Below are 17,755 nucleotides of genomic sequence, written 5' to 3' on the forward strand. Positions count from 1 at the left end.
AATTAAAATTAAAATAGACCACATGGAACCTTCCTATTGTCAAAATTATTCTCCATGTATTATCATGCATTTTATCAGCAAATACTTTTAACCCTTTATTTATGTTATGCATTGTAAATTATTATAATTCAATTGCAGCATAAGATCTGCAAGTCATTCTTGCACAGATATTGATGTCCAACAGAAGAACTTGTTCACAGTAATATTGTGTGTTTCAAATATTTATTGGCACACGCTAGCTAAAATCCAAATTCAGAAATAAAGTCAAATATGCAGTTAAAAACATATTCAGTGCTATTTTTGTGTACAAGATGACTTTAACAAAAAAATAAAGAACAAGATACATAGTTTTAAACAGACCAAAGTATGGATAGTTAATAAATAAAAATATTTATATAGAAGAATTGTCCTTTCACAAGCTATCACACATGTTTATTAAACCCTGTAATGCTTCTGGATTTTTCTCCCAGCGGCACTATTTATTTATTAAACTTTTATGCCATCTTCTCTGTAAGGTGATTATCAGCACCTAAGTATTCTTCCAGATGTGATGGTAGCAACTGGCAATTATTCCAGCTGAGATTTCACAAATTTATCTAGATTGTTGCACAATGCCCATAGGTATTGTCTGAGTTTAACTTTTCCATTTAAGTCATAATCATTTGTTTTAAACAATGCATAGCCTTTGGTCCTACACATACTTAATTTGTCACCTGGATTACAATAGTTTATTCCACTGACACCAACACCTATGCATGTGGATATGTGAGAAAAAATATTTCTGATTTATTATTTAGTGACAGCTTCTATTGCCGAAGCACACAATCAGGAGGAGCTTGGTAGCACCTTTTCTGACAAATAAATTTTATTAAAGGGCATAAGCTCTCATGAATTGCAGCTCACTTCATCAAATGCACAGAGAGGCTAAACTGATGCAGGATTTAAATTGGGGTGAGGCCAGAGGAGGGAAGAGAGGGGAAGACAGGTTAACTATGCAGATAGAGGATACGTGTAAGACAGATTACAAGTTCCTTATCAATTAACAACTGCAAAACATAATTCAACTTCCCAAACCTATACCTTTTAATAACATTTGTTAAGTGGAAAATGTAATACCAAAACCCTTCTGATTTTTGGATGATCATAGCTCTCCTCCCACGCTGTGAAGTAGACAAGGTTGTTTCTTTTCCTTTACACAACTGTTATACTACGACTCTTATCATGCCCAGATTCCAAGGTTAGCCAAGCTGAGGCTTATAACAAATCTAGATTTTAAAATCTACATTGGAGACATTGGATATCTCTATCATATCTGCTGTCTGGGCTAGGAGGTTTACCAAGTTTCATACGCCTCCCTAGCCATAACCAGAAACCTGCAGTTTTTTTCCTACTCTAGCCCCCAGGATCATGTTTGCATATGCATATGTGCAGCTCCGTAAAAATGAAATATATAATAATGCTTGGGAAAGGCAGTAACATGAACTTATTTCAGGTAGTCCATGTCGTTTCCTTGGCACAGTATGGAAATGATGGGCTACCACCTTCTTTTAGATACATTCCCCAGAGGTCTTTCATCAAAGTACTAAGAGGGCCTGACCCTACTTAGCTACCTAAATCAGGACCTGCCAAATGATTAGACATGAAGGAGTGGGCAAATTAAAATTAGTCGCCTTCTCAAATAGTAGTCAGTGTTATCAGTAATCAATGTGAATTCTCCTTCTTTAAAATGGCTACATAATCTTTATGTATCCTGACTGCTACCGACACATTCACTCACATTTTCATCTTACTATTTCCTCAGGCAGTGGTAGTAGCATTTCTGGAGATAAAGCCACGATTTCTGAGAAGTTTGAGCCTGACTACGCTGCTAGCATTTTCTTCTTCTGCTGCTGCTAGGGCTTGAATGAGGAACGGAGTGGCCCAAATTTCTGGAAGAAATCCTCCTCGGCACGGACCAGAGCTTCTTCATCAATGTAGATGGCTGCTCTTCTGGAGGCTACAAAGTACTGCACTTTTCTCAAATTCCATCCCAGCACATATTTTAACCAGCCGCAAATGGCAGCAGTGGACCTACCAACACCTGCGTTGCAGTGAACGTAGACAGTGTGCCCATTCTCCAGCAGCCCATGAAGGAGATAGACAGCCTGAGGCAGCATCTGGACTCTTCCTAGGATTAGAAACAAAGATCACTGTCAAAGGCATGCTTTCCCTCAACTCTCTCTTAGATCACCCCAGTTGGTCTGATGTTAGTTGCAAAACTTCCTATTTCCTATTAGGCAATACATTTTTATTTTTATTTTTCTGAGTAGCAGGGCATTTCAAACAACACAGTGGGGCCTCCAACTTCAGACCATCTTTATTTTCTGTGAATCCCTCCTAAATCAAACAGAGAAGGATTGTGAGCAACAAGGCTATGCAACAGGTCTGATTCCATTCCAGAAAGCATGTTTTGAAGCACAATGGAGTACAAATGTAGCACTAGAATCTGGAAAACCTTTATAGACTTTTTTCATAAAAATATAGAAAAATGAACTTGTGATTTATGTTTATGATGATTAGATGGGATATATTATAGAAAGAAGAGAGTCACAATATAACTTGAGAGAGAGAGAGAGAGAAAATAGAATTATAACTGCTGTGAAGAATATCAGAAGCTAATTCCTTATATCGTTATATCCTCTTTTTTTCATTTTCTTTTCTTATTGCGTTTTTAGTTTTTAGGTTTTTTTTTCATTTTTTTCTGTTCTAATTTCATTTGTATTAGCTCTAATTATTGCTCTCAAACTTTTTGATATGTGTCTCTGTGTGTCTGCTTAAAAAGAACCACAAATGTGGTACTTACCTACAACTCTTTAAAGCAGCCATGTCATTTCCTAGGTTCACATGCCTATCTTCTGCATCTGCTTTGCGATCCCAGGAAAAGATGTAGTGGCTTTCATGTGTTATAAACAAATGCTACAATTGTGTTCCTTTGCATCCTGGAGCATCTTTTTGGAGATAAATCTGAAGTATTGCATTGCCTTATTGAAAAATAAATAAGTGACAACCACTTCAAACTATCTGAAATAATATATCTGTCTCCCTCATGTGTATCAGCTGAGTATTTCATAAGCATAAATTTAAAAAAGTGAGGGACCTCTACATGCCAATAATAGTATCAATGGCTGGGAAACTCTGGGAGTTGAAGTCCACACATCTTAAAGTCACCAGATTAGAAAACATTCATTTAAATAATGTTCTGTGCTCTTAAACATTTCCACTAACTTTTTAAAAGAGTTGTGTTTTTATTTAAGTGAAATGAGAAAATTGTAATTTTATTTTGTTTCAATCATTTCTGATACTCCATTGGCACAATTATTTGAATGTCTCTTCCTAATCACCCATGAGCTGCCCCATTACATCCTTATTATGATTTCAGGGATAAAAGTGGTTTTTTTTGTTTTGTTTGCTTTGTTTCTTGAATGAATAGTAACAACCAGATCCAGTCAAATAACCTAGTTTCATGATTATCCATCAGCTAGGGTGACTTTAAAAACATTGCATGTTGGAGCCAAACAGCTAAGAGTGGCCTCATTATTTTACTTCTGTTAGCAATTGTTATCCACTATTATCAATGATTCGCCACATAGAGGACTTTAGCAGCCTTCCAACTGTCCCTCTCACGCCTCGCCTTGCCTACAGAATAAAAAATATAGACAGAATTGTCCTATACACAGGTTAGAAACAGTCTATGCTAGCTTGAAAGAACTGTTGTTCACATGATTTGCAGAAAGAAAGCTAATCAAGCAACAAGCCATTCTAAAAGAAATTAGTCCAAGTGGAAGAACAGCAGTGTAAAAATACTCCAAATATCTATATAAACATCTGTGGGTTTTTTTGGTGCCCTTGACTCAGTGAAGACTGGACAAGTCCCTGTAGTTTTCTTGGCAAGATTTCAGAAATGATTTGCCCTTGTCTTCTTCCTAGGGCTGAAAGAGAGTGATTGACCCAAGACCTCTCAGCTGATTTAGTGCGTAAAACAGAACTAGACTTTGAATAACAGAGTTGGAAGGGACCTTGTTTCCACCTGTTATTCCTAGTCCGGCCTTCAGGTGCTTTGGAAAATAGGTTGACCTCCTCCTGCCTGTGACACCCCTCAAATATTGGAACACTGCTATTGTGTCTCCCCTGGTCCTTCTCTTCACTAGACTAGCCATGCCCAGTTCCTGTAACCATCCTTCATTTGTTTTAGCCTCCAGTCCCCTAATCATCTTTTTGCTCTTCTCTGTACTTTTTCTAGAATCTCAACATCATTTTTATAGTGTGGAGACCAAAATATAAAATAAAAATTTTGCTAATGTGTTAACACATTAATTCATTATCAAGACTCTGCACAGAGAAAGCTTTCTTCCTGTTCAATTATACATTAGACACTCTGGGTGCTTAGTGCAAATCCTGAAATGCTAAATTAACCATGATCAACTCCTACATTATCTTTCATATAATAAATGAAGGTGAGAAAATTGTGGAATTTGTTTTAAATAATGTATATGTGACTTATGATACATACGGTTGAAGTTCTTATTATTTTGTATTTTTTAAAAATGTCTGATGTACCTATCAAATGCTTTTCAACAACTGTGAATTCTATTTTCCCTATTTCAAATGATATAGTAAATGCACTTTCTTACTCCATATCAAATTCTGTGGCATAATTAATGCTCACATCATTATTACAACAGTTGGATCTACAAAAGCTGTTAAATTGTCATAGGCTTTATAGTCTTTTGTATTGTATAACACTATTGTCATATTATTTAATGGTATGTGGGGCTGAGCTTGGGAGACAGGGAGAATTGCTGCAGCCAAGGCAATAGTTGGGTAAGAGGCAGCTTAGCCTCCAGCAAGAATGTAAGCGTGGCATATGCCTCAGAAGGGATCCTCCCTAGATTCTTGGGCTTTAAAGGTGATGGAGGAAAGGTGTACTTTCAGACTTGCAAGACAGATGTTGGCCTTGCAAGACAGTCCAGACAGGAAGTACACCCAGAAGAACTAAGGTTACATGAACAGAATCTTGCAAGTCTGAAAGTACATTTCTCTCCCACTGCCTTTATATGGAACCAAGAAGAGTCCCTTCCGAGTCCCATGCCCACATTTCCTTCTGCAGGCTAAGCTGCCATTTATCCAACCGTTGTTGCCCTGGCTGCAAATCTTCCTCATGTCCAAGATCATTCCCACATACCATTACATTTGCCTGGAAGGTTGACACACAATTGCAAGAGAGGGACTAACGTGTCACAAAAAACAGCTAGCTGGAGCTTGTTTTGCCCTTCCTGCCACAAAGCCTCAACCCAATTGTTAGTTATCCTGGCACTGCAGAAACAAGAGGAAAGGACGTTCTGGTCCTCCCTATCAGCCAAATAAATAAGAATCATGAACTAGTAGAGCAAGAAAATCGCCAAGGGAAGACTTGCCAGTATTAGATAGAAATACTTGCTAACAGCATTAGCAGTTTATTTTGACCTTGCAAAAACTCTTACCCCCCCACCCCTTCTCTTGTGTACCTTGTCCTTTTCAATTTATAAGCTTGATGACAGGATTTATTTACCTATCTCTCTGTCTGTGTGAGAGACAGGGAAAGAGAACTGCTTTGGGACACAAGAACTAAGAAAAACAGAAAAAGTGTACTAAATAAGGACTTTATACAGTAACAGGTTGTTCTATCAGAATAACTATGGTGTGGCGAGCTAACGAAAGAAGTACAGATTTCAGATTGATGACAAGTGTAATATTTTGGAAAGGCTGAATTTAGGAGTAGTTTCAGTAATTAATCTATTCTACCTATTATGGGACTAAAAAGTTCCATTTAGCCTATGAGTAAATTTTAGATTGTTATTATTATTAATAGTTTATTATAGTGGAATTTTTATTAGTTTTAAGTTTATGGTATTATTACTATTTTTAGTATTAGTATGGTTTAATAATTTGGATATTGTATTGTTTAATAATTTGGATTTTAATTTGTTTATGTTTTTTATTATTATTATGTATACTTTTATTTTGCTTGTATTTATGTTAAAGGGGAGTTAAAGCGCATTATGAACTTGGTTATTTATATAGTTGGTTAATGTTAGTTAGATTATGATTATTATATTTGTAACCCTGTACTCAGCTCTGGGAAGTGGGGGAGGGAGAGGGGGCGGGTTGGGGGTGGGTTGGTTTTGGGGATTTTTTGTAACTTTTATAAAACTTTTCAATTAAAAAAAAGGAATTTATACAGTAACAGGTTGTTCTATCATAATAACTATGGTGTGGCGAGCTAATGAAAGAAGTACAGATTTCAGATCGATGACAAGTGTAATATTTTGGAAAGGCTGAATTTAGGAGTAGTTTCAGTAATTAATCTATTCTACCTATTATCCATAATGCTAACTGGATGGTATCTGTGATGTTACCAAGGAAATGTCCTACCTCTCCAGTATGTTGTAAAAAAATCTGTATTTTAATAAGCTAAGAAGCAGATCAACTGATAAATGTACACGTAGTGCTTAGTTTTTTTATTGGCAGCCTGCAGATCAGCTAATGATTCAATTTGATTTGCTGCTCTTTGTCTATTTTGTAAATTACTGAATTAGAATAAGTTAAGAATGCATCATAGCATTCTTATATTTTTATGTCTTTCTCATCTTAGTTTTTCACCAACAAATGTAGCATTCTGTTCACAATATTGCCTGAAGTTGCTTATGAATCATAGTCTTGAATTACAGGTAGGGCTTCCTGAACAGGTCTTCCCAATGAAAATAAATAAAGGCCCTTTGCAGAAATTGTCATAGAATATATATAGTCAAGAATTCAGGAATAAGAACTTTGGAGAACGTGAATTTATTTTACCTTTCAAGCACAGAGAGAATCTAACCCAACACCTACAGGGTGTTTTCTTATGGCAAGCCTGGAAAGGAGGGAAGAATGAGGTTGTTACTAAATCAGATGTCTTTTACTTGATTTATAAGCAAAAGGTTCCATCTTAAGCCAGAGAACTTCAAACTTGGCCCTTTTATGACTCTGGGAGTTGAAGTCTACAAGTCATAAAAGGGCCAAGTTTGAAGACCCCTGGATTAAGCAGATGGGGTTCAACAGAGAAAAATGTAAAAAAGAACTAATGCTCATGAGGCAATAGAAAATAATTCAATGTACACAAAGTACATATTTTTCTAATTCACATACATCGTTCCAAAACAAAGCAATTCTGTTCCAGGCATAATCCTAACTAAAATGCAATGTTTCCACAACTACAACTCTTTTGTCCCCTGCATTCTTTTGTATACCTCATTTTTTAATAAAAGAATCCCATTCAACTAGGAAGAATGTAAAAATTCAACATCCCTGCCAGCAAGAGAAAGGAAATGGAATAAGCAAGAGGACCTAAATGAAAAGGCAAACCTAAGCAGAGTGTGTCCCTTGGCAAATATCTGAGGTCTAATAATAAGAATGTGGGGAGGACTGGAGCATATTCAATGCTTATATTTCTTCTGATTTTGCAAGAAGTGAGGTCTCATATTCACATCCTATCTTACTGAAAAACTACTACAAGCAGTTGTTGTTTTTTTCAAAAATAGAACTGCACTCAAATTTTATCTACTGAAAACCTTTTACAAAAGGTAAATACTCTGTAAGGATTGTGTCACGACGTCCTCTGCCAGGAAACAAAAGCACTCCAAAAGGAACGGGTGACCAGGTTTATTTCTTCCACAAATCAAACCGCGGTAAAGTCAGCGTTGAGGCACCTAGCCTCAACGCTCTTTTATCATGTTACCACACCCTAACCCCACCCCTTCAAAGCAAACCGGCATCCGCCCGCCTCCCCATAAACACCCCACCCATCACCATGCAAAGCCACCACCCATCGTGTGCTCTGCTGCAGCCTGTAAGGCCCCCTCCCAGGTGAGTTCTGTTTTTCCGCTCCCTCGCGCGCCCCAGTCCGTGCCGGCGTTACGGACGTTAAGCTCCCCCCGAGTCCAGTAACAGAGGGTGGCACAGCCACACACCCCTCCACAGTTTGCTGGGCCGTGTCCAACTGCTGGGGCGAGTCTAACTGTTCGCTGGGTTCAGCCCGTTGCCGCCCGGGCGCCATCCGCAGTCCAGGGTCCAGCCGCCGAGAAGCAAACGTTAGCGCCAGACTGGTGGGCGCCCGGCGCCGTCCCCGGTGTCGAGGCGAGTGCGCGCCCGCCGGCCGTCCGGGAGCGGGCGCGCCAAACAGCTGAGCGCCGGCCAGCTGCTCGGCGGGATTGCGGCGGCGCGCTCTACGAAGTCCGGGCGAAGCCACGCCCTCCATACAAGCGTCCGGGGTCCGGGGAAGGTGCTGCCCGGGCGCGCCGATCAGCTGGGGACCGGCCGGCTGCTCGGCGGGGCTGCGGCGGCACGCTGCGGCAGAAGATGAGGCCACGCCCTCTAAACAAGCGTCCGGGGTTCGGGGAAGGTGCTGCCCGGGCGCGCCGATCAGCTGGGGACCGGCCGGCTGCTCGGCGGGGCTGCGACCGCGGCGGCACGGGCATTGTCGAGGCCCGAGCGGACGGGAGGCCGGCGGGGCTTGACAGTCGGCTCCCCCTACCATCTGCCCTCCTGCAAAAGAAGAACGACAGGATAGACCTCCACGAAGACAAGCCGCTGAGTCCCCAGTGCTACCCCCCGGTTTGGAGGGATGTGTACGGTGAAAAGCCGTGACCAAACGACCTGCTTGAACATCCCCTTTCCTCACCCATGAAGCTTCGGCCAATGGATATCCTTTCCACATCACGAGATACTGTACCTGCCCCCTCCGTACCCGGGAATCTAAGATTGCCTGTATTTCGTACCGGTCCCCGTGAACAGGCCCCGGAGCGTTCCCACCCGCCTTCTCTGTTATTCCCCTAGCGGGCTTTAGTAGGCTACTATGGAAGACCGGGTGGATCTTCCCTAGGAACTTTGGTAACCGTAAACGGACGGTCACGGGGTTGATCATTTGAATCACTTGGAAAGGGCCAAGGAACTTGGGGCCTAGCTTCCTGCTCGGTACCCGTAAGTGCAGATATTTGGTTGACAGATACACCCACTCCCCGACCTTGGGGGTGTCGAAGGGCTCCCTTTTCCTGTCTGCCTGCTCCTTCACCCGTGCTTGGGCTTTCACCATCGCCTCCCTAGCGGTTTTCCAGGCGGCCCCTAATTGGTGCATCCACTCCCCAGGCCTGGTGGGTGTCGCCGATCCCTGTCCACACTCCGGGACAGGGACGAAATCATACCCCGCCACCACCTGGAATGGTGTCAAACCCGTGCTGCTATGCACGGCGTTATTGTGGGCGACTTCAGCAAATACCAGGAGGTCCGCCCAGTCTGTTTGCTGATACGACACATAACTCCTGAGGAACCTTTCCACCGTGGCGTTGGCCCTTTCAGCGGCCCCATTAGTGCTTGGGTGGTAACCGGAGCTGAGGCCTTGGGTAGAGCCGATGTGTCGTAGAAACTCTCGCCAAAACTGTGCTGTAAACTGGACCCCGCGGTCCGAAATAATCCGTCGAGGGACCCCGTGCAGTCGATAGATATGGGCCAGAAACAGTCGTGCCAGCCGTTTGGCGGACGGCAGCCCCTTGCAGGGGACGAAGTGCGCCTGTCTGGAAAAAAGGTCGATGACTGTCCAGATTACCATGTAACCCCTGCTTTCGGGCAACCCGACGATGAAGTCCATGGCAATGTCTTGCCATGGTCGTACAGGGTCCGAAACTGTCTGTAGTAGACCTAACGGCTTCCCGACACGGGGTTTTGCTGTGGCGCATACGTGACAGGCCCGGACGTGGTGTTCCACGTCCGCCTTCATGCACGGCCACCAGAATTGACGGCGTGCCAAGTGTAAAGTTTTCAGGAAGCCGAAGTGACCAGCCTGCCTGGCATCGTGACATCGGCGCAGAATGGCGGGGCGTAGTGCCTGAGGCACATACAGCCTATCCCCGTGCCAGGCCAAGCCGTCGCGCATAGTTAGTAGACCGGGATGCTCCTTCAGCCAAGTGTCTGTAGCTAAGGCCTCGTCCATGGCACGGGTCAAATCGTCCCCCACGCTGCAGATTGTCTGGGTCGCACTCGGGGATGCACTAGGCGGGATGAGCTCTTGTACAACTGCTTCTCGTTTGGTGTCGTATTGCGGCAGCCGTGAGAGTGCATCAGCAAGAAAGTTCCGCCCCCCCGGTACGTACTTCAGGACGAAATTAAATCACCGGAAAAAGAGAGCCCATCTGACGTGCTTGGGCGCCAGTTTCCTCGGGGATTGCAGGACCTCCAAGTTTTTGTGGTCTGTCCAGACCTCGAAGGGATGGACAGCCCCCTCCAGTAAATGTCGCCACATCTCCAAAGCCGCGCGCACGGCGAACGCCTCCTTCTCCCAAATTGCCCATGAGCGTTCCGTCGACGACAGTTTTTTGGAGGAGTAGGCACATGGTTGCAGCACGCCCTCCGTATTCCGTTGCAACAGCACAGCCCCTACCGCGACATCACTGGCGTCGACTTGGACCACATACGGACGGTCAGGATCGGGATGTACCAACACCGGCTCCTTAGCAAACAGGGCCTTCAAAGTCTCGAACGCCCGTTGACACGTGGTGGTCCATGCCAGCTTCAACCCTGGACGTGGTTTCTCCCCGGATTGTCGCGTCCGCAACAGGTCCGTCAGCGGCAGGGCTGTTGCTGCAAAACCTGGGATGAACTGGCGGTAAAAGTTCATGAACCCCAAGAAACTCTGCAGCTGTCGCCACGTCCGCGGCGCCTGCCATTGCAGGACGGCTTCCACTTTGCGAGGGTCCATCTCTATGCCACTCGCAGACACTCGATACCCCAGATAATCCAGCCTCGTCTTGTGGAACTCGCATTTAGTGAGCTTCACATAGAGGCGGGCAGCCAGCAGCTTCCGTAGCACCTGGCGCACGAGGGCGATATGCTCCTTCATAGTCTTAGTATATATCAAAATGTCATCCAGGTACACTAGCACCCCGCGGTACAGGTACTTGTGGAGCACCTGGTTTATCATCTGCATAAAGACGGCTGGGGCCCCCTGAAGTCCAAACGGCATAACTCAGAATTGGAAACTGCCCAACGGACAGTTAAACGCTGTTTTCCACTCATCCCCAGCTCTAATCCGCACCCGATAATACGCCTCCCGTAAATCTAGCCTCGTGAAGATGCGTCCCGTCGACAAGTGTGCCAGAAGATCTTTCATGAGTGGCAGCGGATATAGGTGTTCGACGCAGACCGCGTTGACGCCTCGGAAGTCGACACACATGCGAAGCGTGCCATCCTTCTTCTCCCGGAACAGTATTGGCGCTGCTATCTTGGATCGGGCAGGTTGGATGAACCCCCTCGCGAGGTTTTTGTCGATATAACGGCGTAGCTCCTGCATCTCGCGAGGCGTCAAAGCGTACATGCGCGGTTTTGGCAGCTTTACACCCGGCTCGAGCTCGATGGCGCAGTCCGTCGCACGGTGAGGAGGCAGAGCGTCACACTCTTTCTCGTCAAAAACCTCTGCTAGGTCGGCGTACACCTGTGGGAAGCAGGCTTCCGCCTCCCCCTCTGCCCCTTGAACCCGTTCACCACCAAGCTGCTCAGAAGGACCCACGTATGCGTGTGGTGGTGGTTGTGGCCCTGTCCCCAACCGTAGGTGCCGACAGCCCTCCCCCCACCAGATCGTGGGCCCCCACTTGTCGAGCCACGTCAACCCCAGAATCACTGTCTCCGTCATTGATGGAACGACAAGGAATCGTAAAGTCTCCCAGTGGGTCCCTATCTCCAATCGAATAGGTCTCGTCACCCGGGTGACTGGAGCCCCCCCCAAAAGGGATCCGTCCACCTGCTGGAAACGAAGGGGAGTTGGCAGGCGGCGCACCTCCACTCCCAGCCGGGCAACCACCGCTTGGCTGATGAGGCACCGGGTGCTGCCTGTGTCGATCAGTGCTGGGCAAGCCTCCCTATGTCCCGTTCGCAGGTTGATGAGCACGACTGGAACTGTGAAAGGTACCACTGGGTCACTCACCATAGGGTCCTCCTCCTCCTCCAGGCTCTCGTAGGGCTCTGGGTCGTGGGCCTCGGGTGTTTCCGCGCCGATTGCTGATGTCGTCAACAGGGTCGCCAGCTGGTGAGCAGCCCTTGAATGCTCCACTGACTTTCGTGCTGTGGGGCCCTTTCCGGCGGGAGTTGCTGCGGCAGCACGAGGTGCCAGCAAGGGGCAGGTGGCCACTCGGTGCCCCGGCTGATCGCACCGGAAACATCTTATAGCTGGTCTCGGAAGCGGCACAGGGGGGTTTGCCGTTGGAGGCCTTCCGATCCTCCTCCTTTGGCCTCTCAGGGGTTCTACGGGTCCCGACCACCCCCTCTGACTTACCCCTGCATTCGCGCAGCCGGACGTCGAGTTCTACAGTGACCCGGTACCACTCCAGCAGTCGCTCGGGCACTCCACGCACCACACACGCCCTCCGCAGCGCGCCGTCCAATCCCGACTGGAAGTGGTGTACCAGCAAGCGTTCCGGCCAAGAGCGGAGTTTACGGGCCACTCGGCGGAACTCAGCGACATACTCTGCCGCGGGCCTGCCTTGTTGTCGCAGCCCCACCACCTCCGCCTCAGCCCTGTGGGTGCGGGCCACATCCTCAAACTGCGTCCGCAGTGACTCCAGGAACAATCCGACGTCAGCCAGCTCCCGAGCATGCTCGCCATACAGGTCAGCCGCCCAAGCTGCGGCCTCTCCCTGCAGGCTTGCTGTGATGGCCACCACCATGGCCCATTGGGAAGCATAGGCAGCACCGTACTGGTCCAGGTGGTGAATAGTGTGGCTTAGGAACATGGCGAGCCGGTCAGGGTGGCCGTCGTACGTAACTGGCAGTGGTGGAGGGCCCCAGAAAAACCCCGGGCCCCAGGGGCCCCCCTGGGCCCTGGGCCCCCTTATACCTGGCGCTTGGTGCCGCCCGCTCCATGGCCTGGCGGACGCCCCGGCCGTTGTTGCCCACCTGGTGGCCTCTGCCTGGTCTGACGCCCCAGGGTGTTGTCGGTCGGCCTGAGCAGCTCCCATCTCCGTCAGCCGTGATGACGGGCCCCGAAACCTTGGGCCTGCCAAGCGGAAACTGGGCTGGTCCGACTGGCCAGGCGTCAACCTCTGTAGCGACCATCGCCGCGTCTCCTGAGCCGGTCCCGAAGGCGACCAAGGTGCGGTGTCCTGATACCCAAACTCCCCAAAACGGTCCCGCAACACATCCATAGTATAGGCCCCTGGGGCCGTAGAGTAGCTCCACTCCTCGCCTTCCTCCTCCGTCAGCCGCCGCTCCCTCCAAGCCGACACTGAGGCCCGTGAACGGCCCTCTCCATGAACTTGGTCCAAACGCTCCAAGGGAGGGCTCTGCCACCCCTCCCCACTCTGAGCCAAAGACCCTTCCTCCCAACTATCACCAGCCACAGCCGAGGCCACAACCCCCTTGGTCTTCGGCCGCACTGCTGGCCCCTCTGTCACGCCAGGATCAGGTGGAGTTGCAACTGCAGCCCCAACAGCCCCTTCCTCCTCGGCTGCCAAATCAAGCCCCGTTGGATCCTCTGCCATGCCCAAAGCGTGAGTAACAGCAGTAGGTATCCTGGAACAACGCTGACTTACTGTCACGACGTCCTTTGCCAGGAAACAAAAGCACTCCAAAAGGAACGGGTGACCAGGTTTATTTCTTCCACAAATCAAACCGCGGTAAAGTCAGCGGTGAGGCACCTAGCCTCAACGCTCTTTTATCATGTTACCACACCCTAACCCCACCCCTTCAAAGCAAACCGGCATCCGCCCGCCTCCCCATAAACACCCCACCCATCACCGTGCAAAGCCACCACCCATCGTGTGCTCTGCTGCAGCCTGTCAGGCCCCCTCCCAGGTGAGTTCTGTTTTTCCGCTCCCTCGCGCGCCCCAGTCCGTGCCGGCGTTACGGACGTTAAGCTCCCCCCGAGTCCAGTAACAGAGGGTGGCACAGCCACACACCCCTCCACAGTTTGCTGGGCCGTGTCCAACTGCTGGGGCGAGTCTAACTGTTCGCTGGGTTCAGCCCGTTGCCGCCCGGGCGCCATCCGCAGTCCAGGGTCCAGCCGCCGAGAAGCAAACATTAGTGCCAGACTGGTGGGCGCCCGGCGCCGTCCCCGGTGTCGAGGCGAGCGCGCGCCCGCTGGCCGTCCGGGAGCGGGCGCGCCAAACAGCTGAGCGCCGGCCAGCTGCTCGGCGGGATTGCGGCAGCGCGCTCTACGAAGTCCGGGCGAAGCCACGCCCTCCATACAAGCGTCCGGGGTCCGGGGAAGGTGCTGCCCGGGCGCGCCGATCAGCTGGGTACCGGCCGGCTGCTCGGCGGGGCTGCGGCAGCACGCTGCGGCAGAAGACGAGGCCACGCCCTCTAAACAAGCGTCCGGGGTTCGGGGAAGGTGCTGCCCGGGCGCGCCGATCAGCTGGGGACCGGCCGGCTGCTCGGCGGGGCTGCGACCGCGGCGGCACGGGCATTGTCGAGGCCGAGCGGACGGGAGGCCGGCGGGGCTTGACAGATTGATTATGGTGAGGTGCAAAACGGAGTAAAGTTGACCTCTCTTCTTTCCTCAGTGAATAACATGAATTCATTAACCCACAAGGAAGAATGAAACAAGCAGACAGAGGGGTCACAATGTCAATGATTCCCACTCCACAAGAAACATGAAGTAGGACCAACAGCTTTTCAGTTCTTTAAATAAAGATGTATTCTACTTTCTTCCCAGGATATTACTTCTTTAAGGAAAATTCAACAGCAACAATGACCTTGGGAGCATATGCTGGTGGAAGTGCATTCTCCTGATAGGATAAGGTGGGAATTTGACTTCTGTGTCACTGCATGACAAGAAATGTACACGCCTGTCTTTGGAGATGGTTACATAATTGTTGACTCACTGGAGAAGAGCCTAATGCTGGGAAAGGTTGAGGGCAAAAGAAGAAGGGGACGACAGAGAATGAGGTGGCTGGATGAAGTCACTGAAGCAGTAGGTGTGAGCTTAAATGGACTCCAGAAGATGGTAGAGGACAGGAAGGCCTGCAGGAACATTGTCCATGGGGTCGCGATGGGTCGGACATGACTTCGCAGCTAACAACAACAACAACATAGTTGTTGCATTTATACTTCTGTGAATGTTAATGTTTTAAGCTAAGGAGTGCTAAAACAAGCACAGAAAACTTACCAACAGTCAGATCAACCAATCAACATGCAGGACGTGCATCTCCACACAATGCATAGTTGAAATTTGGGAGGTGTGCATACCAGCCCGTCTGCAACCATCTGTAACCTATGCTACCCATCAACCACTTTGCAGTGTAAGTATGTCTCAATACCTACGTCCACATCAGTCTAACTCAAGCTTAACACTTGTTGGAGTAACATCAAGAGGGGAGGGGTGGAACAAAGAATAGTCCACACCAAAGGAGGTGGAAGGTGGGGCTGTATACCTATAATGAAAGTTAGGGTAAAAACTCCATTTTTTTTTAAAGATAGCAAGATACTTTTATCTTGTTGCATTGTATTTGTATAAACGTCTCAACAAGTTGGATGTCAAATGCTGAGATTCCTCCTAGGCTAAAAAACTTTCCTGTAGCTAATGAGGAAAAATGATAATGAAGTGATAAAATGCACACAGCACAAAGCTACATGGAAATCTGGTCACTAATGTTATTGGTGTTGAAAAAGAAGTGATTTTTCCAAAGCAAAAAACAATGAGAATATGGAATTGTAAATGCCTAAATCAAGGAATTCTAGAAATATTGAAGCAGGTATGTTAACATATTACATGCAGTATTTTTGGAATAAATGAAGTTTAAGTGGACCAGAATGGGTTATTTTAAATCAGAAGTTTATGTGATATTCAGAGCAAGAGCATATGTAAAACAGTTGGAGTGGCAATAATTTTCCAAAAGTACAATGCTAAGTATATAGTTGCCTATAAACTAATAAAGAGAACTATATCTATTAGAATTAGTGACTATTCAATGAGTATCAGCTTTAAATAAGTTTCATGCACCTAATATGGCTATAATGGCAGAGGACACAAATTATATGGAAAAATGTAGGAAGTGATAAACAAAATGACAGAAAGAATGTAATCCAGTAATGGGGTGACTGGATGGACAAAGTTGGAGAAAAAGAGATACTTGGAATTAGGAGGATTTGAATTGGAAAATGCATCAGAATAGTAAAAAGGTTAATAGAATTTTACAGAGAGAATTCTTTGTTCATTTTGTCCAAACCTGCTTTAGCCAACATAAATACAAGCTTTATGAATTGACATCACCAGATGGACAACGTCACAGTCAAGTTACTTAATGGAAACTGAAGATGGATAAATGCAATCCAAATAGCCACAACACTTCTAAGTGCAGAATGAATTTTGGTGTCCAAAATAAAGGTTAAGTTTTACAAAGAAATAAAGGATATACATATACTAGCAGCTGGGGGACACTCAGTCTGAATGCAATATTTATTTTGATGTACTGGATTTATATCTGCCTTTCGTGCAGGATTGAAAGCAATGGATATGGCTATGGAAAGAAGCAAGAGGCATCACATGAAAAACAAAGCAGACAAAAATATTCCCCAAAATTAAAAAAAAAAGAAATTCAAATGACTTTCAGAATGACCTTTCATACGACCAAGGAAAGACAGAAGGCAAAGAATCAGAATCAGAATAGAGCTGATAGGGACCTTGGAGGTCTTCTAGTCTAGCCGCCTGCTCAAGCCGGAGATCCTGGCCTATACCATTTCAGACAAGTGACTGTTCAGTCTTTTCTTAAAAACCTCCAGTGATGAAGCACCCACAACGTCTGAAGGCAAGCTGTTCCACTAGGTCAGACATGTCAAACACAAGGCCCGGGGGCCAGATCCGGCCCGCAAAGTGGTTTCATGTGGCCCGCGAAGCCATCCTGGAAACAGTGAGGGAACGGCCCCCACTGCCTTGGCCCTGGCCCAGAGACCCTCCTCCTGCCAGAGACCCTCAGATCTGTCCCACTCCTGCCCAGGCCCCCATAGGCACCCTTGATGCGAACGATGTAGAGCAGGCCATGCCCACCCAGTAGGCCATACGCACTCTAGCCACGCCCACCCAGTAGGCCACGCCCACCCTGGCCACACCCACCCGGCCCCTTGAGGGCAACCACAATGCTGATGCGGCCCTCAATGAAATTGAGTTTGACACCCCTGCACTAGGTCAATTGTCCTAGCTGTTAGGAAATTTCTGCTTAATTCCAGGTTGCTTCTCTCCTTGATTAGTTTCCAACCATTGTTTCTTGTCCTGCCCTCTGGTGCTTTGGAAAATTAGTTGACACACACCCTCTCCTCTTTGTAGCAGCCTCTCAAATACTGGAATACTGCTATCATGTCCCCCCTATTTCTTCTTTTCTCTAGACTAGCCAAACGCAAATCCTGCAACCGTTCTTCATATGTTTTAGTCTCCAGACCTTTGATCATCTTCTTATTGTTCTTACATTATTATTACTATTGTTGTTGTTATTTTCTTATTAAATCATTTTAAATTCTTATTGATCAAAAGGCTTTGATAAATAAGAAGAATTTGACTGAATGCAGATTTTCAACATCAAACAAGAAGTAACTTGGAAAAAAAATCAAACACAGAAAAATTAACAAGAAAAGAAAAATGAAAGATATTTTAAAGATTAGTGAAATTTTTAAAGCTTGCCAACAGCTATAGGTCAATACTTATAGAAAACATGATGTAGCCTGGTGC

General features: G+C 46.8%; 1 protein-coding gene across 2 annotated transcripts in view; it reads right to left on the bottom strand.

Annotated features, from left to right (window-relative positions):
• Positions 1–221: 221 nt before the first annotated feature.
• Positions 222–17,755, bottom strand: part of EPM2A (EPM2A glucan phosphatase, laforin) — a 52,892-nt gene continuing 35,358 nt past the window's right edge. For both annotated transcript variants that reach the window (XM_081312811.1, XM_081312812.1), the window contains exon 4: positions 222–2,167. In XM_081312811.1, the coding sequence (XP_081168937.1) occupies positions 1,893–2,167 (275 nt within the window). In that variant the 3' untranslated portion in view covers positions 222–1,892. The remainder of the gene's footprint in view (positions 2,168–17,755) is intronic.

The sequence above is a fragment of the Vipera berus genome (genome assembly GCF_964194415.1).
Source record: "Vipera berus genome assembly, chromosome: 1".
In the NCBI taxonomy this organism is placed as follows: Eukaryota; Metazoa; Chordata; class Lepidosauria; order Squamata; family Viperidae; genus Vipera; species Vipera berus.